General features: G+C 35.2%; 1 protein-coding gene across 1 annotated transcript in view; it reads left to right on the forward strand.

Moving 5' to 3' along the window:
* Positions 1-27,989, forward strand: part of CCDC171 (coiled-coil domain containing 171) — a 281,370-nt gene that overhangs the window by 220,941 nt on the left and 32,440 nt on the right. Inside the window, exon 22 of the mRNA XM_021715020.1 lies at positions 22,412-22,543. Within this exon, the coding sequence (XP_021570695.1) occupies positions 22,412-22,543 (132 nt within the window). The remainder of the gene's footprint in view (positions 1-22,411; positions 22,544-27,989) is intronic.

Raw genomic sequence — 27,989 nt, forward strand, 5'->3', positions numbered from 1 at the left:
ATTTATTCTTACGTATTTTATCCTTTGTGATAAGTGGAACTGTTTTCTTAAGTTTATTTTTTGATTCTTACTTGCTAGTGTGTAGACGTATTACTGATTTTTGTTTGTTGATTTTTTATAACTGCTGAATTTGTTATTAGCTTTAACAGTTCGTGTGTGTGTGAGGGACTTCTTTAGGATTTTCTGTATTTTTAGATTATGCCATCTGTGAATATAGTTTTACTTTTTCCTTTCCAATTTAGATGGCTTTTATTTCTTTTTCTTGTCCAGTTTTTGGGCTAGAACTCCCAGTACAGTGTTGAATAGAAGGTTGAGAACAGATATCCTTATTTTGTTTCCAATCTTTCCTCCTCCGCCACCCACCCTGAGCCCCTGTTCCTTCATTCTGTTAATGTTTTGTGCTTCATAGGTTGATTTATGTTGAACACTCTTCCATTCCTGGGATAAATCCCAACTTGGTTATGATATATCATCTTTTGAACATGCTTCTGAGTTTGGTTTGCTAGAATATTTTTTTGAGGGTTTTTGCATTTAAGTTCATAAGACATAATGGTCTGTAGTTTTCTTGTGGTATCTTCGTCTGGCTTTAGGATCAGAGTAATATTGGCCTCATAGAAAAAGTTAGGAAGTGCCCTACTTTCTTTGATATGGGGGGAGAATTTGAAAGTGATGTTAATACTTTAAACACTTGTTAGAATTCATCAGTGAAGAATTCTGGGCATGGATGTTTCTTTTTTGGAAATTTTTAGATTACTCATTTATTCTCTTTTCTTATTATAGATCTGTTTCTTTTTTAAGTCAGTTCTGGTAGTTTGTGGCTGTCTAGTAATTTGTTTCATCTAAGTTATCTGACTTGTTGATACACAACTGTTTGTTCTCTTATAATTGTTTTTTTTACTTCTGTAAGGTTGGTAGTAATACCTTTATTTTTATTTGTGTTTTTAGTAATTTAGTACTCTTTTTCTTGGTTCATCTAGGTAAGTTTTGTCTGTTGTTGATCTTTTTAAGTAATTAACCTTTGGTTTCCTTGATTTGCTTTATTGTTTTTCTATTCACTATTTTGTTTATCTCTGCTCTAAACTATTATTTTTTCCTTCTGTTTAATTTGAGGGTTTTAAAAATTCTTTTCTAAGATGGAAAGTTAGGTTATAGACTTGAGATCTTTCTTTTGAAGTGTAGGTACTTACAGCTATAGATTTTAGTCTGAGCACTGTTTACACTGCATCCCAAGGTTTTGGTATATTGTATTTTTTGTGTCCATTTATCTCAAAGTATTTTCTAATTTCTGTGATTTCTTCTTTGATTTATTTATTGTTTAAGAGTATGTTGTTTAAATTCCAAATATTTGGGAATTTTCCTTTTTTTTTGCTATTGAGTTCTAATTTAATTTTATATGGTTTCAGTAGGCACTTTGATTTCAGTTCTTTTAAGTTTATTAAAGTTCGTCCAGTATATGGTCTGCAGGAGTGAATATTAAATGTGCATTTAAAAAAAATGTGTATTCTGCTGTTGTTAGGTAGAGTGTTCTTTATATGTCTGCTATGTCTAGTTGGTTAATAGTGTTGTTTGAGTCTTCTAGAGTCTTGATTATCTTTTGTTTACTTGTCTTATTTATTAATGAAAGTATGATGTCAGTGTCTCCAAATGTTATTATTGAACTCTTTTCCTTTTTGTCAGTTTTGCTTCATACATTTTGGGATTGTTTTTGCATAGGTACATAGAAATCATTATGCTTTCTTGATGGATTGGCCATTTTATCATTATGTAGTGTCTTCTTTTGTTTCTTGTAGCAATTTTTATCTTAAAGTATGTTTTGTCTGATAATAGTATATCCATGCCAACTCTCTCAGTTACTGTTTGCAAGGAACATCTCTTTTTTTAATGTATATATATTATTTTAAAGATGTAGAGTACAATTCAGGATTAAGTATACAAGTGGACATCAGACAGGTAAAGTTTGTGCCTCCCTTTGGTCCCCACTTTGCCTGGTTTGAGATCAGGTGCCCTTATTGATGCTATGTACCTCCCCACAGCAGTATCCGCGACTGCCAATCCCTTTCTTATAATCTTATGGTAAATGCTCAGAGTCCACTTATGAGTGAGAACATGTGGTACTCAGTTCTTTGTTTCTGTGATAGATTACTGAGTATGATAGACTCTAAATCCATCCAAGATACTGAGAAGTCCATAGGTTTATCCTTTATGGCGGTTTAATATTCCATTGTGTATATACCACATTTTAAAAATCCAGTCCAGTTTTGATGGGCAGCATGGTTGGTTCCATGTTTTTGCTACTGTAAATAGTGCTGCAATAAACATGTGTGCACAGGTATTGTTTTTTGTAGAATGATTTGAGTTCCTCTGGTGTATTCCCAGAAGGGGGACTGCTAGGACATATGAAATGTCAATTTCTAGTTCTAGAAGTTCTAGTTCTAGTTCTAGTCAAGTTCTAGTTCTAGATCACCACACTGTCTTCCAAAGAGGTTGTGCTAGTTTGCATTCCCACCGTCAGTTTAGAAGCGTTCCCTTTTCTCTGCATCCTCACCAGCATCTGTTGTTTGTTTTATTAATGATGGCCATTCTTACAGGGTTAGGTGGTATCTCAGTGTGGCTTTGATTTGCATTTCTCTGATGATGAGTGAGACTGAGCACCTTTTCATGTGTCTGTTGGCTGCCTGTATATCTTCTTTTGAGAAATGTCTATTCATGTCTTTTGCTCACTTTTTAATGGGACTGTTTGTTTTTTTCCCTTTGGCACATTTGAGTTCCTTGTAGATCCTGGATGTTAGACCTTTGTCAGATATATAGTTGGTAAATATTTTTTTTCCATTCTGTGGGCTGTCTCCCCGCTTTCTTTTTTTTTTTGGAGTTGGAGTCTCATTCTGTCACCCAGACTGGAGTGCAGTGGCACATTCACGACCACACCAGTATCAACCTGCTGGGCTCTGGCAAACCTTCCACTTCAGCCTTCCAAGTAGTTGGAACTACAGGCGTGTGTGTGCTACCACACCTAGCTTATTTTTTATTTATTTTAGAGAAGAGGTCTCGCAAAGTTGCCAAGGGCTGGTCTTGAACCCGAGGGCTCAGGCAATTCACTTATCTCGGCCTCCCTAAGTGCTGGGATGACAGGCTGAGCCACTGAGCCCAACTTCCCTTGCTCTCTTGATGGTTTCCTTGGCTTTGCAGAAGCTTTTCAGTTTGATGATGTCCCACTTGTCTGTGTTATCTCTTATGGCATAGGCACTTGGGGTTTTGATCAGGAATTGATTGCCAGTTGCAATTTCCATAAGGGTGTCTCCTGCATTTTCTAAGGTTCTTATCGTTTGAGGTTTTACGTTTAGGTCTTTGATCCATTTAGAGTTGATTTTTGTGTATGGTGATAGGTAGGAGTCCTATTTTAATTTGCTAAATGTGATCAGCCAGTTTTCCTGGCACCATTTATTGAATAGGTTCTCCTCTCCCCAGTGGTTGCTCTTGGAGGATTTGCTAAAAATGAGTGGCTTGAGAAATGGAGGTTTTGTTTCCGGAATCTCTATCCTGTTCCATTAGTCCATAGTCCGATGCCACATGAAAAATGCAAAGAGTTGCATAGAAGTTAGGTTTTAAAATATAGTTTATTTAAAATAAATTATAAAGAGAAAGAGGAGATTCACCTCCCCAAGGTAGGGGAGGGTGCCAAAACTTAAGAAAACATGTCCTGGCCATAGCTCAAAGAGCACATGGCCACACCATAGCTTAGCAAGGCAATGGCCCCACGGAATGTCTTTTTCTGTCTTTTCACTTAGTGTCTTTGTATCTAAAATGAGTCTATTGTAGCCAGGAATCATACTTTTATTTTTAAATCCATTTTGCCAATCCCTGACTTTCAACTGGAAAGTTTAATCAATTTATGTTTAATGTAATTAGTAATCAGGAATGACTTTTGCCATTTTCCTTTTTTTTCCTACATGTATTATATCTTTGTTCCTCACTTCCACTATCAGTCCCTCCCCCTCCTTTTACATTAGATAGATCTTTGGTAGTATACTATTTTGGCTCTATTTTCCTTTGTTTTGCTATATATTTTTAGTATTTTCTTAGTGTTCACTTTGGGGATTATCATTAACATGTTAATTCATAACAATCTTGTTTGTATTAATACCAACTTTGGGTCAGTATTATTAAAAAAACTTTACTCTTATACAGCTCCCCCATGTTATTGTCATGAACTATATCTTTATATATTGTGTGCCCATCAGCATAGTTTATACTGCTTGTTTTATGCAGTTGTCTTTTAAATCTATAGAAAATAAGAGTTACAAATAAAAATACTACAAATTCTGACTTTCATATTTACCTATGCGGTTGCCTTTGCTGGTGTTTTTCTTGTGGATTTGAGTTACTGTCTAGTGTCCTTTCATCAGTCTGAAAGACTCCCTTTAGCATTTTTATTGGGCAGATCTAGTGATAATGAACTCTGTTACTTTTGTTTATCTTGTAATATTTTAATTTCTCCTTCATTGAAATGTTTTTTGTTGTGGTAAGAACACAATATGAAATCTATCCTCATATTAAATTTTTAGTGTACAATAAAATATTGTTAACTATAGACACAATGTTGTGCTGCAAACTTCCATAACTTATCTATTTAGCATAACCAAATCTTATACCCATTGTTTAGTGACTTCCATTTCCCCTTTCTGATACCTCCTGGGAATCATTCTATTAATTGCTTCTATGAATTTGGCAATTTTAGATACCTCATATAGGTGGATTTATGTAGTATTTGTTCTGTGAATGGCTTATTTCACTTAAAATAATGTCCTCAAGGTTCACAAGTGTTGTTGCATATTACAGGATCTCCTTTTATTTAAAGACTGAATACTATTTCATTTTGTGTGTGTGTGTGTGTGTGTGTGTGTGTGTGTGTATCGCATTTATCTTTCAGTGGACATTTAGGCTTTTTCACATTTTGGCTGTTGTAAATAGTGCTGAAATGAACTTGAGAGTGCATGCATCTCTTAGAGATTCTGATTTCAATTCTTTTAGGTAAATTCTCAGAAGATGGGTTGCTGTATCATATGGTAGTTTTAATTTTCGAGGAATTTCTTTCTTTTTTTTCAGATTAGCCTGGGCTTTAAAAGTGTCAGTTTAGTGGGTGCCGTTTTCCTTTCATTCTGCACGTTACATTCCCACCAACAGTGTACATGAGTTCCAGTTACTCTACATCTTTGCCAATACTTACTGTCTTTTGTTTTTGGATAATAGTTGTTCTAACAGGTATGAAGTGATGACTCATTATGGTTTTGACTTTCATTTCCCTGATGGTAATGACATTGAGTACCTCTTCATATACCTGTTGGTCATTGGTATGTTTTCTTTGGAGAAATGTCTATTCAAGTCCTTAGCCTATTATTATTATTATTATTATTATTATTACTATTATTATTGAGTTGGAGTCTCACTCCATTGCCCAGACTGGAGTGCAGTGGCACCTTCTTGGCTACCGCAGTCTCGACCTGCTGGGCTCTGTGATCCTTCCACCTCAGCCTTCCAAGTAGCCGGGACGGCAGGCATGTGCTACCACACCCAGCTAATTGTTGATTTATTGTAGAGACGAGGTCTCGTCAAGTTCCCCGGGCGGGTCTCGAACCTGCGGACTCAGGCAATCCACTCGCCTCCATCTCTCAAAGTGCTGGATGACAGGCTGAGCCACTGAGCCTGGCCCCTCAGCCCATTTTTAAATCAAATTATTAGTTTCTTTTTGCTGTTAAGTAGCATTCATTTTAGAAATCAACCCCGTGTCAGCTATGTGGTTTGCGCATATTTTCTGTCGTCTAGTAGGATGCTTTCTCACTGCTGATTATTTCCTTAGTGGCACAGAAGCGTTCTGATTTAATGTAACCCTGCAAGTCTATTGTTGCTTTTGCTCCTTGTGCTTTTTGCTGTCATAGTCATGAAATTATTGCCAAGACCAGTGGAAGCTTTCCCTATGTTTTCTTCCAGGAGTTTCATAGTTGTAAGTCTATATTTAAGTCTTTAATCCATTCTGAATTCATTTTTTAATACATGGTTTAGAGCAGACTGCAATTTCATTCTTTTGCATGTGATAGCCAGTTTTTCTGACACTATTTGTTGGAAGCTGTTCCCTCCTCGTGGTATGTACTTAGTACTCCTGTCAAAGGTCAGTTGACCATGTGTATGTGTGCATTTATTTCTGAGCTCTCTATTTTGCTCCATTGGGCTACGTGTCTGTCTTTATGCCAGTATTATACTGTTTCGATTACTGTAATTTTGTAATATATTTTGAAATCAGAAAATGTGAGGCCTCCAGCTTGGCTTGGCTATTTAAAGGCAGTTTGTAGTTTCATAGGTTTAATTTTTTTTAATTTCTGCAAAAGATGTCGCTGGAATTTTGAGAGGGATTGCATTGAATCTATAGATCACTTGGGGTAGTATGGATATTTCAACAGTAATAATAAGTCTTCCAATCTGTGAATATAGAATGTCATTCCATTTGTTTGTATCTTCTTCAATTTCTTTCACCAGTGTTTTGCAGCTTTTAGTATATGTCTTTCACCTCTTTAGTTAAATTTATTTCTAAATATTTTATTATTTTTGATGCTGTTGTTAATATAATTATTTTCTTAGTGTTTGCCTTGGGAATTACTTAACATCTTAATTTATAACGATCTAGTTTGAACTAATACTGAACTGTCTATGGCCATACCACCCTGAATGTGCCTGATCTCATCTGAATTAATGTTGAACTAGGGTATTCCATACATAAGAATAAAGAATTCTCTTTGATTCTATATATTATACAGGGATTTCTATTCTATATAGAAGATCATGTCTTCTACCTATAGGGACAGTTTTACTACTTCTTTTTCAAAAGGATCCTTTTCAATACCTCTTTTTCTTGCATAATTGCTCTTGCTAGGACTTCTGGCACTATCTTGCAAACAAGTGGTAAAAGTGAACATCCTTTCCTTGTTCCTGATATTGGAGGAAAAGCTTTTAGTTTTTAACCAGTGAGTGTTATGTTAGCTGTGGGGTTTCCCTACATGGCCTTTTTTTGTGTTTAGATACTTTTCTTCTTGAGAGTTTTTATTACGAAAGGATATTGCCTTTTACCTAATGCTTTTTATGCATTGATTAAGGTGATCATATGATTTTTATACTTCATTCTGTTAATGTGGTGTATTAATATGAATTGATTTTTGTATATTGAACCATTCTTGTATTCTGGGGACAAGTCCTACTTGGTCATTGTGCCTGATCCTTTAACTGTGCTTTTGAATTCAGTTGCAAGTATTTTGTTGAGGGTTTTTGGGTCTGTATTCATCAGGGATATTGGCCTGTAGTTTTCTTTTCTTTTAATGTCTTTGTCTGGTTTTGATATCAGGATAATGCTGGCCTCATAAAATAGATTTTGAAGTGTTTTTTCTTTTTCAATATTTTTGGAATCCTTTGAAAAGGGTTGACATTAATTCTTATTTAATTGCTTGGTAGAATTCATCAGTAAACTTGTCTGGTTCTGGGCTATCTTTTATTGTAAGTTTTTGTTAATGAGTCAGTTTCCTCCATAGCTATAGGTATGTTCAAGGCTTTCTATTTCTTCATCATTCAGTCTTGGTAGGTTGGAATTTATCCATTTCTTGGAATTTGTCAATTTCTTCTAGATTATCCAGTATGCTGGCATATCATTGTTCATAATATCCCTTATGAGCCTTCTTATTTTTGTTGTATCAGTTGTAATTTCTCCTCTTTGTAATATAAAGAAAACTTCACTTTTTTTCTTAGTTAATCTAGCTAAAGACTTGTCCATTTTATTTACTTAAAAAAAAAAAACCTTTAAGCCGGGCTCGGTGGCTCAGCCTGTAATCCTGCGCCTTTGGGAGGCTGAGGTGAGTGGATTGCCTGAACCTGCGGGTTCGAGACCCGTCTGGGCAAGCAAGACCTCATCTCTACAATAAATCAAAAAATTAGCCGGGCGTGGTAGCGCACACCTGTAATTCTGGCTACTTGGAAGGCTGAGACGGAAGGATCGCTGGAGCCCAGCAGGTCGGGAGCGGCCACTGCACTCCAGTCTGGGTGACAGAGTGAGACTCCAACTCAAAAAAAAAAAAAGACCTTTTAATTTTATTGATTTTCTCTTATCTATTTTATTTCTGTGCTTATCTGTCATTCTTCTTTTTGCTAACTTTGGGCTTAGTTTGTTGTTTTTTTTCTAGTTCCTGGAGGTGTAAAGTTAAGTTGTTTATTTGAGATCTTTTTTCTTTATGTAGGTGTTTACTGCTATAATTTTTCTCTTTGGCATTTCTTTCACTGAGTCACATAAGTTTTGGTATGTTGTATTTTATTTTCATTTGTCCCAAGATATTTTTGACTTTATTTTTGTTTTCTTCTTTATGCCATTAGTTGTTCAAAAATTTGTTCTTTAATTTTTCTATATTTATACATTTTTTCTGCTATTTATTTCTGGTTTCATTCCACTATAGTCAGGAAAGATACTTGGTATGATTTTTGTTGTTGTTTTGTTTGAGAAAGCAGGAATTATTGAGAGGATAGAAAAGCTTCCAAAGCTGGAGGAGACCCATGGGGGTTGCCTGGTATGATTTTAATGTTCTTAAATTTGTTAAGACTTATTTTCTGACATATGTGATATATCCTGGAAAATGATCCGCGTACACTTGAGAAGAATGTGTATTCTACTGTTGTTTGGTGGAATGTTCTTCATATGTCTGTTACGTTCATTTGGTCTATAGTGTTGTTCATGTCTGCTGTTTCTTTGTTGATTTTCTGTGTAGTTGTTCTATCCATTATTGAAAGTGGGGTATTGAGTCTACTATTATTGTATTACTGTCTATTTCTCCCTTAACCGTTTGCTTTATATATTTAGGTCCCATGCTGTTAGTTACATATTATTACTTTTGTATGTTATAAGTATATTCACTCCTGCTCTCTTTTGGTTACCATTTACATGAAATACATTTTTTCATACCTTTATTTTCATCCTATGTGCTTCTTGTATCTAAAGTAAGTCTTGTAGACAGTGTACAGTTGGGTTTTGTTTTTTAATTCTTTCATTCTCTCTGTCTTTTGATTGTAAGGTAGTTTAATCCCTCTACTTTGAAATAATTACTGATAGAGAATGATTTATTATTGCTACTTTGTTAATTGTCTGCTGTTTTTCTTGTGGTTATTTCTTTTACATTTTTCTCTTTGCTCTCTTCCTTTGTGTTTCATTGACCTTTTTTTGTTTTGTTTTGTTTTGATTGGCTTTGACTCATTCTCTTTTACTTTTATGTAATTTATGTAGATATTTTGTTTCTGGTTACCATGGGGCTTACGTAAAATATCTTATAACAATTTATTTTAAGCTGATAACAACTTCTGTAACTGCATACAAAACTCTACAATTTTACTCTTCCTCCTTCCGTATTTTTTGTTACTGATGTCACAGTTTACTATATGATATATTCATTAACATTTTTAAGTTACAGTTTTTTAATCCTTTCCATTTTAACTTTTATATTAGAATTAAAACTGATTTACCCACTGTCAGAGTAATATAGTATTCTGTATTTGTTTATACATATAAACAAATATATATTTGTTTACCTTTACCAATTAGTTTTATACTTTCTTATACTATCATGTTGCTGTTTGGCATCCTTTTATTTCTATTTTTAAGAACTCCCTTTAGCACTCCTTGTAAGGCAAGTCTAGTAGTGATGAACTCCCTCAGTTTTTGTTAGGGAAGTCTTTATGTTACCTTCAGTTTTCAAGGACAGTTTTGTCAGGTATAGTTAGTATTCTTAGTGACCTTTTTTCCCCCTGCAGCACTTTGACTATATTATGCCACTCCCTTCTGTCCTTCAAGGTTTGGGCTGAAAAAACTGTTGGTAGTCTAGTAGAAGTTCCCTTGTTTGTAGCGAGTCGTTTTTTTCTTGCTGCTTTCAAAATTCTCTCTGACTTTTGATGATTTGATTGTAATGTGTTTCAGTATGGATTTCCTCAGTTTCAACTTATTTGAGGTTCTTTGGACTTCCTGGTTCTGGATGTTCATTTCCTTTCTCAGTTTTTAGAAATTATCAGTCAGTCATTATTTCTTTGAATAAATTACTGGTTCTTTTTGTCTCTCTTTTCCTTTTCTGACTCCTATAATACATATATGGATGTACTTGATGTTCCATGAGTCTCTTAAGCTATCTTAATTCTTTCTTCATTTTTTTCCTTTTGACTAGACTATTTCAAATGACCTATCTTCAAGTTTATTAATTTTTTTTCTTCTGCTTGCCCTAGTCTGCTGTTGAACCCCTCTATTGAATCTTGAGTTTAATTATTATATCATTTTGCTCCAGGATTTCTGTTTACTTCTTTTAACATTTTGCCTTATTATTGAAATTCTTACTAAATCTGTGCATTGTTTGCCTGAGCTCACTGATCATTTTGACAGTATTTTGAACTCTCGCTTAGATAATGAATACATCTCCATTTCATTAAAGTTGATTTCTGGAGTTTTATCTTGTTCCTTTTGTGGATTAGGTATCTTTTTTTTTCCCCCTTGATTCTTTGTGTTGGTATCTAGCATTAAAAAAAACCTTACACCTCTTTCAGTCTTCAAGGATTGGCCTCATACAGGAGAAAACCATCACCAGTCAATCTGGTCAGAGTTTCTGTGAACCTCTCAAGCTTTCATGCTAGTCCAAACTGTCATTTTTATTCTAAAAGGTTCCAGGCTTCTAGAGTATGCAGTGTCTTATCAGTGCTTCAAGACAGGCAAGACCAAAGACAATTCCTCTGATAATATCTGGAAAGATTAGAATTCTGTATGTATGGGCCAATTATTTTCCTCCAAGGCATAAACTGGGAGCTGAGGATTTATTTATTTTTAATTTTTTTGTTTGTTTGTTTCTGTCCTGAGCTTGGTGAGAGCTGTTTTGAATATATGCTCTAGTTCAAATTACTACCTTGTTCTCTGTAGCCCGTAGGAGTCTAGTATATATTGGGTCATGTCAGTGCTCAAACACAGGTGACACAAAAGCTAGTCCGTTAAACAGCGTGCAGAAAAGTTGGGACATAGATGCACAATCCAACTCTTTTCTTCCTCATGCAGTCTTGGAGTTTGGAGTTTCCTCCTGATCGTATGATGCTGTGTTGAGGTGGAGATTATGGCGAGAGGATATCTTCAGTTTTCCCACTGGTTTCATTGTGATTGACTTCCTGTTGGTAAGGGTGCAGGAACCTCTCAACTGGTTTTTGGAATTTCCATAAAGAGAATTGAATTGTATGTTGCTGTTGAATCAGTTTGTCTGTGGGGAGAGAGTGGAGCCCAGGCTTCCTATTCCACCATCTGAATTCTGTCACTGTCCTTCATTTTTAAAGGATATTTTGGTCAGACAAAGAATTTTTGGTTGACAGGTTTTTGAAAACTTTTTCCTTCCCAACTTTGAGTATGTCAACTTCAAAATTTCTATTTGAGTCCTTTTTACAGTTTTAATCTCTTTATATTTTCTATTTTGGAGACATTCTTTTGGTTTCTTTTAGTTCTCTCTACATGGTTTCTTGTAACTTTTTACACATAATTAAAATAACTGATTTAAAGTTATTATGTAGTAGGTAAAATATTTAGTCTTCCTCCAAGACAGTTCCTAATAATTTCTGTTTTTCTTAGAAATGGGCCATACTTTCTTTTATTCATTGCATACTTTTTTTTGGTCAAAATGGATATTTTGACTATTACAATGTGATAACTCTGGAAATAAGATTCTATCCTACCTCCAGGTTTGTTGCTGCTTACTCTAGTTGTTGTTTGTTTAAATAACTTTTCTGAGCTAATTTTGTACAGTGTGTATATTTTTTTCATGTGTACTACTGAAGTCTCTGTTCAGTTAGCTTAGTGATCAACCAGAGTTTTGACAGACTTTTCCTTAAATACAGAGATTTATATATATATAAATCTCTCTCTCTCTCTCTCTCTCTCTCTCTCTATATATATATATATATATATATAACAGAGTTCAGAAGAGAATTGATTCTGACATTTTTTCCAGCACATTTGCTACTTTTATGAAAGGACTAAACTTTTGGAGTTCCTTAGTCCACTGCTTTTTCCCTACATCAGTTCCTAAAATTATACACTTTTATTTTCATAATAGCTCTACCAGAAGGCTGCTGATATTACTGATAAGATAGGACTTTTAAAAAATTAAATCAAAGAGCCTCTCTAAACATGCTTAAGTATTTTCATTGTATGGAAAAAAAGGAAAGTGTAATGATTATATTAAAATAATTTTCAGGATATATTTTCTATTTTGGAGACATTCTTTTGGTTTCTTTTAGTTCTCTATACATGGTTTCTTGTAACTTTTTACACATAATTAAAATTATCCTATCAGGATAGGATAATTCCTGGATGTCTGTGTTGTTTAGGATAGGGTATAATAAAGTTAAGTATTTATTAGGTATTAACTGAGTGCTTGATGAAGAGATATCTCAGTAAACTAATTTTGAGAATGATTTAGAATTTAGGTAAAATTGGAGTGAGAAGAAAAATCTGATATTTTTTTGTAGTAATTTGTTGTTGAATTAGCAGAATGACCAAATTCTTGAGACTTTTAGAGCTAGCTTAAGTCCTTTGAGTTTAAAAAAATTAACTAAGGTGTTCTTTATGTGTGATGGTAGTATGTAAACTTGAAAGATATCAATGTATATTCATTGAGAAACTTTGAGTGTCTTTTTAGTAAATAGTCTAAAAGATAAAACAGAAACCATAATCCAGAAACCAGAAAATCTCCAGAATACTTTGCATCTATAAATCCTTTACATTTATCAGGCTGAAATGACGCTGGAATGATAATTAGGAAGTCACAGGAATTTTTTTCTGATATCCTTTTAGATTTGCTTCTTCAGCAGAGTTACTTAAAATCTCTAATCCATCATGAAGTGCAATATTTATAATAAATAGTTTAATTCTATAAATGCTTTTTTAGTTTATATAATGTGCCATGAACTGTAATGGCCTCTGAGGAGACAAATGTATATATACACACACACATATGTATGTTTCTTGAGGGAAGAGACCATGCTATATATAAATATATATTTATATGTGTGTGTGTGTATGTATGTGTGTATATACAGCTTACCCTTGAACAACATGGATTTGATCTGTGTGAATCCACTCATACATGGATTTCCTTTCACCTCTGCCACTCCTGAGTCGGCAAGACTTACCCCTCTTCTTTCTTATTCTCCGGAGCCTATTTAGCATGAAGGTGTTGAAAGTGAAGACCTTTATGATCATCCACTTCTACTTAATGAATAGTAAATATATTTTCTCTTCCTTATGATTTTCTTAATAATATTTTCTTTTCTCTAGCTTACTTTATTGTAAGAATACAATATAGAATACAAATAACATACAAAATATATGTTAATCAATTCATTATGTTATTATGATGACATAATAATAGGCCGTCAACAGTAGGCCATTTGTAATTAGGTTTTTAGAGAGTAAGAAGTTATACATAGATTTTCAACTGTGTGGGGGATTGGTGCCCCAACCCCCGTGTTGTTCAAGGGTCAACTGTATAGATATACACACAGACTATAGACACACATTTATGCATATCTTTATATCTATATCTCCATAGTCCTTTTCCTCAATAAGGAGACGCAGGTAAGTCTAGTGTACCATAGTAAATATATCCATAAGAGGCACTTCCACATTCATACACATAGAATTATTCTTTTGTGGGGAATACTTTAAAAACACAGAGTTTGCCTGAAGTTTTTTTTAAGAAGAAAATGAATGCCTGGGTGGTGCCTCACAGTGTGAGGAAAGATGGGAAAGGTATGCTAGCAGAAAGAGTAGCATGAGCAAGTTCATGGACGCATGGATGACTTAGATATTCTCGGTTCAACATTAAGTCCAAGGAGAGTGCAAGAGATGAAGCTCGGGGAGGCAGGTTGGAGCTAGGTCATGGAAGAACTTTTTTTTTTGCCATGCTAGCAACCTTGGATCTTATAGAAGCAGGGAGGAGTAAACTAGGATTTAAGCTAGGAGATGATATGGCGAGATTTTCTTACGAATTTGAGCTCTGGAGAGCAGATTTTGCAGACTGGATGCATTGAGTAATGAAATGGTTTTAAGAGCCATGAGTCTGAAAGGAGAGCTCTTTTAGGAAGCATTAGGCCAGTTGAGGGCTGGTGAAGATGTGAACCAGGATAGTGATGGTAGGTGGTGTCAGAAGAAAGGCTATGAAACTCACTCAGTACGATGGCCCATGGTGATGCGAAAGACACGGGAGGATGACTCCCACGATGGGGCAGTCAATGCCATCACCTGATGCTGGGAATGCAGAGTGCAGTCTTTCTGCTTAATTTATTTTTTATTGTTATGTAGGGAGAAGAAGGGAGACAATTATGGGTTTTGTTTTGGAACGACTGAATTCAATGTAATATGGCATAATCAGGATGTGTGAGTCTGAATCTCAGGGGAAAAGTCAGAGTTAAAGATAAAGGTTTGTGATTGATTAACATAATACTCTCTGGCAAAGAAAGAAGGCAGTATAGCAATTGACAGGAGAAGCAAGACATTATAGATAAATGGAAGGCTAGAAAATGCATTTTGAGAGATTAATGATGTCACTAGAGTTTGAAGTCCTTGAGGGATGGAATTTGGTCTCCTTAATTTTTATCTTCTCAGCATCTATGCCTGGTACACAGTAGGCGCTTAATGATTGTTTGCTGAACGAGCCAAATTTTACCACCATATCCTCTCTAAACATAATTAAAGTCATCTCTAGATTCCAATGGAATTTTTGCTGATATTGTCACCTGCTTTATTTGATTGCTAAATATTGCATCTATATTTATTTTGCTTAATCAGGACCTAGAGGAGGAAGCCTAAATTCAGTTATAAGAATATTTCGAGGAAATCTCAGAAAGAGGTGGATTAACAATGTGTTTGCAGGTAATAAAATGACTAGTTTGACTCTTATGAAATACAAAGATGATTATGTCTATTCTTAGAGTGGATTGTAGACTAGAATAGTGTCAAACAGGGCATGATAGGTACAGATACTGTATAACCAAATCTTTAAATATAATTTTACCTTGAAAATCATTAACCAGATTAAATAATAATATGCTGCTGTCTTTGATATTTAGTTTTCCATACATTTATGAGGAGTATGAAGACCATAGACTTTCTGAAACTGACAGTACTTTAAAACTAGGAACATGATCTTCTTCCTCTTAAAGCCCAATTTTCAGTGGCTCATCAATGACTCTCTAAATGTTACTTATGATCTTTGAACTCCTCTTCATTTTCAGTTTCTTGATTCTGGTTTCTGAAGATCAGCTGTGCAGGACACACAGGTGTTAACACAGCTGGCTTGCTGATGACAACTCTGTCCATATAGCTGTCTTGTGTGTCATCATTCATTTTGTTCAGTGTCATTCTGACCTAGCCAAGCTAAAAATGATACTCCAGCTCAAGAGGGATTTAAAAAACCTTGACAAACTAAAGATAAGACACTGCAGAATATCCTGTACACGTGCTTATTAGCAGTTTTTAGCTTAAGCACATCTAAATATTAATAACTAATTTCAGTGTGCATCTGTCTTTATCCTTGGAAGTAATTTACCCTAGGAAAGAAGACGTGTCTGTGTGGAAGACTGTACCAGTTTGCAGATACATTTCTCTGTTCTCAAGCATGGGCTTTTGTGTTTGTTTAAATCGTTCAGGGTCATGGTAATCTGTTTGTGGGAGGTATTCTATGGTATATAGCCTACACCACTGATTTATCCTTCTGTCTAGTACTATTATAACAGGTCTATGATTAAATCACCCTATTTTCTGGCTTGATCGTTTGATTGGAGTGACCAGTTTTTCAGATCTTTAATTGGAGTATAGCCAGCTTGATAATTTGATTCAAGAGATCAGTTTTTTAGTTCCATAATTGGGATGTAGCCTTAATGTATGGGGTGGTTGTGGTGGTGGATTTTGCCCTTTTCTGGTGACAGCAGCTGGCAGTCATTGGAGAGTTCTGGCTTCATTCCAGAGTTGTAGGTGAAGTCAAATAACCTGCCAGCAAAAGAAGGCTAGTTGCCTGCCTCCCACCTTTCAAATTATGAGTTTCTAGGCTGGCTGCAGCGCCAGTGGAGAACCTGCTTCTGCTGAGAGAGTGCCAAGGTCTCCTTCCAGTAGGTGTGGAACACAGCAGGAGCTGTTGTGTGTGTCCCAGGACATCGTCGGGTGGGGATCTTCCACGTAAGGTTGTGGCTGTTGTATAAGGATTGTTGCCTCACAGGTAACTTGTCTCTCAGTGTAATAATTGTGTGTGTGTGTGTGTGTGTGTGTGTGTGTGTGTGACAGAGAGAGAGAGAGACGGAGAGGAAGAGAGACAGACAGACACAGAGGACATGAATGAATAATGCCCCACAAATGGGAAGGAAACTGCTGAGGAAAAGAAGGATGTTTAATATTCTTTATTGCTTATCACGAGACTACTTTTATGTAAATGTAAACATTTTTGCTAAGATTGCCAGTTGATGGACAAAGAAAGGGGGAAAAGTAGTGGTTTTTAGGCAGGGAAATGGGAAAATTACCATAATCTTTAGTAATTTCTTCAGCAAATAACTGTTCATATATAGGCATTAAGACACACTATTATTTGGTGCCCAGAGTGCGAGAATTAGTATCCTCATATTAGAGGTGGCAGTAGCTGTTTACAAGGCAGATAGCAGAATCGGGTGAGGTAGAGTGCAAGTACAGCTTTCCTCCGTATCCACGGGAGATTGGTACCAGGACCTCCCTGAGGCCAGACCTGCGGGTGCTCAAGTTCCTGATATAAAATGGTGTAGTATTTGCATATAACCTAGGCATATCCTCCCATATACTTTAAATTATCTCTAGATTACTTGCAATATCTAATACAGTGCAAATAATTATTATACTGTATTGTTTAGGGAATCAAAAAATGTGTACATGTTAAGTACAGATGCAATTTCTAAAAATACTTTTAATTTGCAGTTGGTTGAGTCCATGGGCTGTGGGACCCACAGATATGGAGAGTCGACTGTAGTTTGAATAATATAAAGTGCTTTTGGAAATGATGATTGTGTTATTACTAAAAGAAATATAATTTTTGCCTGTCTTTTCATTTCATTAATTAAACAGTTAAGGAAATGGTTAAAGAAGGAGAGGAGTATCCATTTTGATGTAACTGTTGAATTTCTGATTGTTGGTTCCATTACACTGACACACTTTGATCCTCCTCCTATCACTGGGCACATATCAGAGTCTTGGGGCTGCCTAAATATCTGTTTTATTATTTTCTCTTCTACATTGTAGAATTCATGAGTTTGGAATGGTTTCTTATTTGATCACATGCCTGTGTCGGCCTCTGTAAGCACAGTGTTTTTCTTGCTGCTGGCGTTGTTACAGAGTGTATGGTTGACTCTGGCTAGTTCCCCTTTCTTTGTATTTACAAAAGGCTTTCCAGCATGCCTCTTCTACTTGTTTAATCAGATTTTCCGTTAATTTTGGGTATTAGAATGGGTGGTCAGCAGTTGTCACCAAGAAAGTTAGTAGTGGTCAGGAAAGTTTGGCCTAGTCAAGTTGTGTACTAGACTATGCTAAACTTGAAAATGTATCAGGAGATAGTACACTTATTTCATGAAACACTTGAAAAAAGGAACCCAACAGTATATTAGAGATGGTACCCTGGTCTGCTGTGTTGGTTATATAAGCTTGACTCATTAGAAATTATTTGTAAATTCTCTGGCGATAGGTAATCACTTTTAAAAAGAACTGTAAAATGGTGAAAAATATTGAAAACATTGTCTTTCCTTCTATACCTCTAAGGCAGAGGATGGTCAACTTTTTCTGTAAAGGGCCAGGTAGTAAATATTTTAGGCTTTGTGAACCATATGGTCGCTGCCTCAACTACTCGGCTGTTTCTGTAGCAGGAAAACAGCCGTCAACAATAGGGAAACAAGTGGGTAGGTTCCCATAACATTTTATTCATCATAATAGGCGATAGGCTGAATTTGGTTCCCAGGGTGTAGTGTGCTGTGCACTGCTGCCTGTTGTTGCTTAGTTTGAAAAATTGTATGTGGGCTGCTCTAGCGCCTGGGGTGGAAAGTACCATACAAGGGAGAGGCGAAAGCGGTGGGGATTCCACGAGTGGAAGAATGTGGAGAGGAGTGAGTGGGACAAAGGAGGGCAGGGAAATGGAGGCAGAGCGCTACATGAACACAGGCGCTAAGCACGGAGCCCGTGGGAGACATTAAGGAAGTCTGTATCCTGGAACGTTCTGGTGAAAACGTTGATTTTGAAGCACTGGAGGCCATCACGGATTGAAGTCAGTAAAATTTAGGTAGATTAAGAGTTTGACATAAAGTACCGTTATCAGTACTTTTCCAGGCATTCAGGATTCAGGCAATGCATACATTTTCTTGCATGTGTTTTTCAGTCTGTCTTAGTAGTTCATGAGTTTTGTTTTTTTAAAAATTGGAACGTTGAGTCCAAAGGGATTTATAGCCGTACATGATAAAAGATGGAGGGTCACATTTTGAGAGTTGAACATTTTTTCTAGAAATGACTAGTATAATTTCATAGTTGGTGTGTCTAGCAGAAATAGCTAGTACATAAAATTGGAAAACAGATTGGTCACTTGTGAGTAAAGGCTAATCAAAATAATAGGAGTAGGCCAGCATGGATCTTATGAATCACTTAATCTAGAACTGGGTCATTACAATAAAACATATTTTAAATATATATTCATCTTGAAATAAAAGTATATTATGGCAGCATTTTGACTTTTTAGAAAGATTCATTTATTTTCCTCTATACCTCTCTCTTGTTTCTTATGATAAATCTATTGGGAATATCTGCTTTCTGAAAATATGTGCTAAGAACGGAAGAAAGTGAACTGCTCTTTCTAAAAGTCAAAATATTGGAGTGGAAGTAATGGAGATATTCCTTTATTTTTTAAAAATATGATGAGATTGTACAGTTTTATAGAATGTTATAAGATATACAAAATTTGGCAGTTGAGATTTATATTGGGAAAAATCTGAAAAAATTTATGTTAAAGTTAGCTGTTAGGCATTTTGTAGTAGAAAGACTCATACGTATGTTTTTATCACTCAGATCTGTAAGTAAATAAGCAAATATGGTATAGAATCTTAATTATAGAATGAATAATGGTGTGCTTTAAGCCAAATTTAAAACTGACTTGAAATTATCATTTAAAATTAATTTGAAATTATGATTTTATCCACAGACAGGTGACTAATGGTTGTTTTATTCTAATTCACATCAAAATCTGTACTTTAAAAGGTGAACTCACTTTTGCTTTTAGAAAAATATAATCTTACTTTTCTAATATTATTTCAGAAAATTTTTGAGGAATTTGCTTTGCATTCTCATTCTGGAAAATAGTAATTTCGTAGCCAATAGGTATTATTTCCTAAAGCAGTTCAACGTGATCTCTCTTTTAGTGTATTAGTTACTTTGTTCTCAGCCTGCCTGTTCCATTTTTTTCATAAACAAACAAATTTACTGCAGCGAGGTCTCGTCTTTTCTTACTGTTCTGTTTGAACCTCTTCCTGTTTCTCCTGTCCACACCTTGAAATTCAGACTCGCCCTCTGCATTCTTTCCGAACAGTCCCTTCCTTTCAGCCCTTGTTTTTTCCTTTCCTTGCCATCTCTCCTCCTTCTCCTCACCTGCGCCGTTCCGTTTTTGCTTGCCTGAGTGTCACTGTTTTGTATTCTTTCAACATGCTGCTTTCACTCCCTTTACTAATCAAAAGAATTTCTAGACAGTTTTTTCATATGACTTTTTCTAAAAACTTTTCTTAGAAATATTTGGAGAACAGATGCCTAACTCAAAGTTTCAGATGAACTTAAAAGTAGAAAAAACAAAATTTTAGTAGAAATATTTGTGAAATAAATACTAAATAATATATTTAGTAGAAATATAGCATACGTCTCTGTCTCTTGATGGCACTGTCATCGTTCAACAGATACTTTGTAATTAGGTGAAAGTATTAGCACATGCGTATTATCCAAATAATGCTGTAATTATGACGTTCATCGTTCAGTGTCACAAAACAGCGCATTTGAAGGATTTTTCTATACAACGTAAAGAATTATTTACTCTGACAAATTAGGTCATGTCATAGCAAAAACACCAAAATGACAGCAAATCACAGTTTAAGATGTAACACGCCCCAGCTTACCATTGCTCATAAAGCCGATTTAGAGAATATAAAATATGGCTTACTGTTCACTGTGTATCAGGCTTCGTGGGTGCAGTGTGGTTCTTGATCCTAATGGGATTAAAGGACCTCCACTGCTCGAGCTGTGTTGTGGGTTATACCTACATTGCTTATGGTTTTCCCCCCTCTTTGCCCGTATTAGCAATCTGCTTTTGTACTTTGACATCCAGGATCTCCCTAGTGAATTTTGTCACAGAAAAAAGAGAATCATCAATATCGCAGTTAAACTTGACTTTCAAAGCTAATAGTATCTCATTTGGGGGCTCAAATTTAATAAATTTTCTTTGATTCTGGGTGAGTTTTTAAACATCAAACAATGAATTGGCCAGGGTGCAGTAAAATATTTAGATCTATTGACTATGGTTCAGAAGGGTAGAAGGCAAAACACTAGTGGTTTGATGTTGATAAATTCTCAGTACCTTAATCCACATTAATGTTTTCTTTTATCTGAGTGCACATTGGTGACAAAAAAGCAAAAGAAGGCATCTATACATATAACATATAAAACCTAAAGCAAATATACGATTTATTTTGTTATGCTAAGTAAGTTCAGTAGCATTCTCATCCTGACTGAAGACTCTGGAGAATGTTTGTTGCAGATAAATATCCGTTCTGAATTGGGACTCCAACGTGCATGTAGAACTCATAGTATTTTAAAAATTGCATCATGTTGTATGTTTTACAGCATACACTTTGACATTGTCTTACTGATGGAAAGTCTTTGGAAATATAAGGATTTTTATACCCATAGATTGGCACAAACAATTAAAGATGTCATTGTATGTCTGTGTGTTTGCTGGTTTAAGGAAACCCTATAGAGTGTGGTAGTTTTTTGTAGAATGTGTGTATTTCTTATGTAATTAATTCATATAATGAAAAAGTAATTTAGCAGGTTTTAGAAGCTAGCCAAGTAGAATAGAAAAATGAAGAAGTTTTCTATCTTATCTCATGCCAAGCTGCATTTGACATTGCTCAAATAAAATTAGAGATCTAAATATATTTGGGTAATTAATGTTATTTTTATAGCTACCCCCATTCTCGACCTTTATTATATCATAAAATACTCTCTGTTCTGTGACATTAACCTCGTTGTATAACGTTATCAAATATATGGTAGCAAAGGATACATTTTTAAAAACTATTCAAGCATAAGGAAAGTTAAAAAATATGCCTACATATTGAAAACTCCTATGATTAAACTATATGACTGAAAATGAGAGCTTACTGATCTTAAATACAAACCAAATTGCTCAATTCTTAGGCTTTACTAAGTTTGGAAATTAAAAACTAATATCTATTTCTGAACGTTTCTGTTTCCATTCTGTGAAGAATATTTCCTCATTTTTCCAGAAGGTGGCAGTGTGATATCAACTGCACGTGATGCCGGACTGGCTAGAGAATTGGTGTTTCTCCTGTATCTGTGATGTTCGTATTGTTACCTTTACAAATACTTAAAATATAGTACAAATACTACTGATTTTATCTGTTATATTATTTAGAAATTGTGTGACCAAGTTGGTTTACATGTATTTTATCATTAAGACAAGATTAGTAAAAATCCTGTGATTTTAGAAGAGCAGAAAGGGCGAACAAACCCCTTACTTGTATATTTTAAAGTATCCTTTTGTGTTGAGTATATTTGTTCTCATTCTAGGGCACATATTATTGAAGTTTTCTTTTCAGAGAGTAGTACCTAATAACTATCTTGTCCAATATACATTAGCTAATAGCAATTAAATTAAACATGTTATTAAGCAGGTGATGATCATTAGGAGATTGCTGTTGTTTTTTGCTTTATGAATGTTCTCCCTTTCTTCTCCCCCCCTTTTTTTTTAGGGTAGAACTGTGAAAAAAATAATTCAAAACCTCTTGATCAGAAGAGCTCCAGTGATTCTTCTTCCCCTCCCTCGTTTCAAGCAGGAGGATGCTTTTTCTTCTTAACATTCTCCCCCAGCACTCTGAATTAGAGATTTATTTGCAACGAAAAATCAATTAGTCCTAAATTTATTCATGGATTTCAGGTCCAGCGATCAATGCAAGTCCACTCAGTGGGCTCAAGGGGACCCAGTTCATCCCAGTTAATGTGTCTGAAGGGGAATTACCATTGATGCTGTTTTTTTCCCTTTAGGTCAGAGATCAGATCTCACTGTCACGGACTGCGGCAAGTAGGAATGACTTCACCCTGCAGCTGCCCAAACTGCACCTGGAGACCTTGGCAATGGAGGGGCTCAAGGGCGGGCCAGAGGTGGTAGCATGCCAGGTTAGAGTCTAAATAACATTGTTTGCTGCCGAGACGTATAGAAAAATAAATTGCACTAACTGGAGAGAACGAAAGCCTCAAAGTATTGTGAATAATTTAAAGGAGATGCAAATACCTTTTCCTTCTATCATGTAGCAGTATACTTTGCAAAAAAAAAAATTTTTTTTTCTTCAAAGCCTAGAACTAGCCCATTAAAATAATCCAGAAAGGTATTTTTGCCAAGGAAAATATGTTTTATGGCAAAGTACAGTATTGAAAAGCATACTTTCCTATCAGCAGAGGACAATAAGACATTGGCTGTTATCTCTTTAAGCTAGTCTCAATTTGTTGCTCTTATCGTTTTAAAATAAATCACTTAAAAAAAGATAAATTATAGAATAACAAAACAAATCACTCAAGAGAGATACCCCCAAATTTTCAATGTCAATTCCAACATATATCTAGCATTTCTTTTGTGGTAATTTATTTTCAGCAAAACTAAAACCTAACTGTGTTTTCCATTGAAGAGTACTTTATTCTTTAATGTTCAGTTTTAATGAACATTGTAATATGTGCAAGCTGGGTCATTTTATTTGTAAAATACAAAATCATAAAACCTCAAATTACTTTAAAATAAACTTAATAAACTTATTTTTAGAAACATTTGTTTTCAGATGCTGTAAGTATCTTTCTAGTCTGTGTTGCTCTTATATTATTGTAATCATTTTTGACTTAAGGTTAATTTTTTTAATTGGACCATAAAATTCAGCATGTGATTTACTCTTCTTTTAATACCAAAATCCTTCATTAGAAAAACTTATCAACATTATGCAAATTATGGGAAGCCTGATATTTCAAAAAAAAGCTGTCCTTGTTCAATAGCACTGTAGATTTTTTAGTGTAAGAGAAATATCTCTTAAAATAGAGTCTGTGTTCACATCTTGAGATTCAAAATAATCTTTTTCATTTTTCAGTTTATGACCCTATGGAATTTAAATTTTGTACAAAATTAATGTCAGTTCATGTGGAGCTATGTTAATTTTTTACATGCTCCATACTCTAATTTGTTATTAGTACCAAATTAATGCTCTACAAAGAAAAAAATACTCATTCCTTCTTTCATTAGATTGTCTATCAATATACCTAAAATATTTATAATTATAAAACTAAGCATAAAATATTTTTATTTTCTGTCATAGAGTAGAATACTGTACTATTAAGATGAGATTTAAAATGCATGTGTTAAATGTGATTATCAATATTTATGAATTCATCACAACTATGAATAGGGTAGGATTTCAGATTTTTCAAGCGGTTGTAAAATAATTCTTTCCTTGGTTATCTCAATTTAGAATCTCACAAGACTTAGTACTTGTCATAATTTACAAATAAGGACTCCCTCAAAACTAGATCTTGGTTGTTTGGAAAGAAACTGATTCCAAGGAATGCCACTTTGGGGGTTCTGATATCTGTGAATAGCAAGAAGGAAATGTAGAGATTCATAGTTTAAACTACTGTCTTTTCCAGGTTCTAGTAAAAATAGTTATGTACATTCCCAAATACCTAAATGTTTAGATAAGTTCCACTGATGTGCTGTAATATACATTGTAGGTTAGTAATATGTATCATACTTGGAAAATGTATCATACTTGGAAAAAAATTAATTATTTTTTTTAAAAAAATTTTTATTTCATTTATTATTTTTAATTTTTTTTTATAGAAACAGTTCTTGCTATGTTGCCCAGGCTGGTCTCCAACTCCTGGGATCAAGCAGTTCTCCTGCCTGGGCCTCCCAAAATGCTGAGATTATAGACCTAGGAGCCGCCACGCCCAGCAGGAGGACATTAATTGTAGTAATAATACCTACAGTTTTCAATGAACACTTACCACCTTGCTTAGCTCTTTGAATATCATCTCATTTAATTCTCACAATAGTCTGTCAAATAGATGACACTACTAGTTTTACAGCTGAAAAACAACCACTGTAGCAACAACCACAACAGGCAATCCTCTCCTCAGTTCAACAGCAAGGAAATGGTCAAGAACCTGGATTTAAGTCTAATAGTATTTGACTGCAAAACTAAACCAACAAATCTGACACTAAAAAATTTAGGCACCCATGTTAAATGGTAAGAGTAAAGCTTTGGTATCTATAATAGAATTTTCCTTCCATTTGTAAGACATTAATTATACCTCTTATGTATGAGGTAGGTCATAGTTTATGGTTATAGACAAATTTGAGGCAAAAATGTTTGTTTTCATTTGACAGCATAATAGTATGAAACTAGCGTTCATCTCTTTGCAGTACAAAAATATGTGTATTTATGTGACGTGTGGCTACTTATTTGGGAATTCAGTATTTGTTTAGCTTTGAACTTGGGCACTGCTGCTGAAGTGGACTGTTCCGAGGACATGACTTTGATTATGAGGAGAGAGGATCACTCCGCAGGGTGTGGCAGTGTATGAACCATTTGGCCAACCTGCACAGCCGTCATAAAGCAGTGGGGGCTGAAGTTTTCTCTTTTCCAGGGGGCCAAACTTTATTGTAGGTATAATCCTGGACAGAAATCAATGATACTGAAAGGCAAAGACGGCGAGTGGATTACAAAGTTCTTTCTGAACCCAGAAGAGCACATGACTGATGCTCACATACGGGAGAGTTCAGTTCAGCTGGTCGCTGAGATCTGCAAACTTGTCCCAGTTTCTATAGCTGCAAAAAATGTCATGCTCCCGGTACCTAGGACTCGCAGCAGGATTGAATGAGGCAATGCATGTAAAGTAGGACTCCATGCCTAGCCCAGAGAAAGGAGGCAATGCTTTTTTTTTGGGGGGGGGGGTGGGCCGGGAGAAGGCTCTGGTTATTACAACCATCCCAAGGCCCTCGTAGATGGAAAAGCAACAGTAGCTTGTTTTCATTACTTTTAAGACGTGTATATGTTTTATTCTGAGGAATGGTTATTTAGGATTTTTTTCTCTGTATTTTTCCATTTGGTTTCTTCACCCTTCCCTATTTCTTCAAAAGCTTTCAATAATTTTGCTCAAGCACCATTGACTTTAGTTCCCTGTTTACTTTTCCATGTAATATGATGTTCCAGTGAGACCATGTCCCAGTGAAACCAAGCTCCTATGGAAAGTTTAGGACCATGCCAGAGCTTTTATCTCCCAAATAATAGCATATCAGGCTTTCATTACAATACTGAGAAAAATAAAAATACCCATCATATTAGACCACTCAGTTTTAACTGAAAAGTTCAATATGGTATGAACGCAGGAACACTTTGTAGTAAAAAAATATTCTACCTATACTTTATAACAATAATGCCTGTTATTCATTATCTTATACTCTGTATTTTTAAAATAATTATGATATGTAATGCTGGTAATATCTGGCAGATATTAGCAGGCATCTAGTAAATGTGTAAACAGTAAATAATAATTAAACAAACAACAGCAATAGCCACATTTGCTGAGTGCTTACTCAGTGCCAGTTACTGCGCCAAACAGCTTGCACTGTGATCTCATTTAATACCTGCAACGGCTTTATGAATAATAGAGTTCTGCTTTTACCCATTTTACAAAGGAAGGAACTGAAGTTTATTGAGATGAAGTATGAAGTTCAAGGCCATGTATTCAGTGAAGGGTCCATTCATGCTTTTAATCGTGCCATCTTGCTTTCTGTAAACCATGGTGTACTGCCTTTTTGTTTGTTTTTTAAGATGGCTGGGAGAGAAAAAAACCTAGAAATCGCTTGTATAGTACAGTTTCATTTGTGTGGAAATAATGGGAAGAACAGACATCTAAAAGAGGGTTAATTGGGCAAGTTGCTTAACCTGTCTGTGTCTTGGCCTCTTCATCTGTAAAATGAAGATAATGAGCGTTCTAACTCACAGCATTAGTATGATGAGTAGGTGAGCTAATCCGTTGAAAGTGCTTAGAGTAGTGACAGGTACATGGTGAATGCTCAATATATGTTAGCCATCCACTAACGAGAAAGCGTCGTGAGGCCAGGTGTTTGCCCCTGTCCACTCCTGCGTCCTCAGAGCTGAGAACCATCCCTTGTCTGAGCGGCTCCTCGGGATATATGGATGAGTGAACACTCGATTTAGACACTTGGCCCGATGACTTGGGAAGCTGCTTGTGTCTCAGCCATGCATGCCCTTAAGAAGATTGGTATCAGTTTTTAACTTGTAGGCCCACATTATTTAAAAAGAAAAGACTCCTAGCCATATCATAAGTGTTTGCGGCTTGGTGCATAATAACCGTACCTTTGGAAATGTAGCATAGTTTGTAAGTATGTGTTTATAAGCACTTTGTTAGAGAGGCTTTATGGTGAAACCATTTATTTCTGAAGGTTTTAAACAACAGAGTCTTTAAAATAAATACAGCAATTCTTTAATCACCCCCAACCCACAATGACATTACATAGTCCTTACTTGGTATGGTGTTTAGTTATGTGTTATACCCATGACTTTTGGGATACCATGATTTTTTGCATTTATGCATAATTTCCAGGCATAATTTCTTTGAGCTATTTTATTGTGTTTATACAGGTAAATTATAAAGAGCATATTGAAGAAAATTTTGTTGTTATAATTTTTACATATGGAGGGATGAAATAAGTGTTATCCTTACCTAAATTGTTGTGAATAAAAATACCAAGAATTGCTTTTATTAATTTTCTTACATTTGCTCTCTGTTCTACGACTTAATACAGTAGCCTTCTAATTGCTTTGCAAGAAATTTTTGACATACTTAGAAATTAAGGAGATATTAAGCAATTTCATTAAAAAGATTATTCCATTGAGCTATTTTCTTCTTTGTATTATCCTGTTATCCTATCCACATAAGTTAATTTTCAGAGAGCCAATTATCTTTTTTTTTTTTTTTCTTGAGTCAAGGTCTCACTCTGTTGCCCAGGCTGGAGTATAGTGGCATGATCACTATAGCCTCACACTACCGGGCTCAGGTGATCTTTTTACGTCAGCCTCCCTAGTAGCTAGACTGTAGTTGCGTGCCACCACACCAGCTCATTTTAAAAATTTTTTGGTAGAGACAAGGTCTCTCCATGTGGCCTAAGCTGGTCTCAAACTCTTAAGCTGAGCAATCCTCCTGCCTTTGCCTCCCAGAGTGCTGGGATTACAGGCATGAGCCACGATGCCTGGCCCCAATTATATTTTTAAACATGAAAATCAGCCATTTTGAATGAAAATCTTGTTAAGTATGTCAAACACTGCTGCTTCAGAAAAAGAATATACCTAATTAAAATTTTCGATTACTCTTGTTCATTATTATTATACATATAAATTGTAATATTATAACAATAGTATAATATACTGAGGTATATAATGACAATTGACTTAAACAGTAGAAATTTTGCAAGTATTAAACATTAACTCTTTAAAAATCACAAAAGTTGTACAAGATTATAACAGTAGGCCGAGTGTGGTGGCTTAAACCTGTCATCCCA

Source organism: Carlito syrichta, unplaced genomic scaffold, assembly GCF_000164805.1.
Source record: "Carlito syrichta isolate Samal-C Ts95f unplaced genomic scaffold, Tarsius_syrichta-2.0.1 Scaffold306565, whole genome shotgun sequence".
Taxonomy (NCBI): domain Eukaryota; kingdom Metazoa; phylum Chordata; class Mammalia; order Primates; family Tarsiidae; genus Carlito; species Carlito syrichta.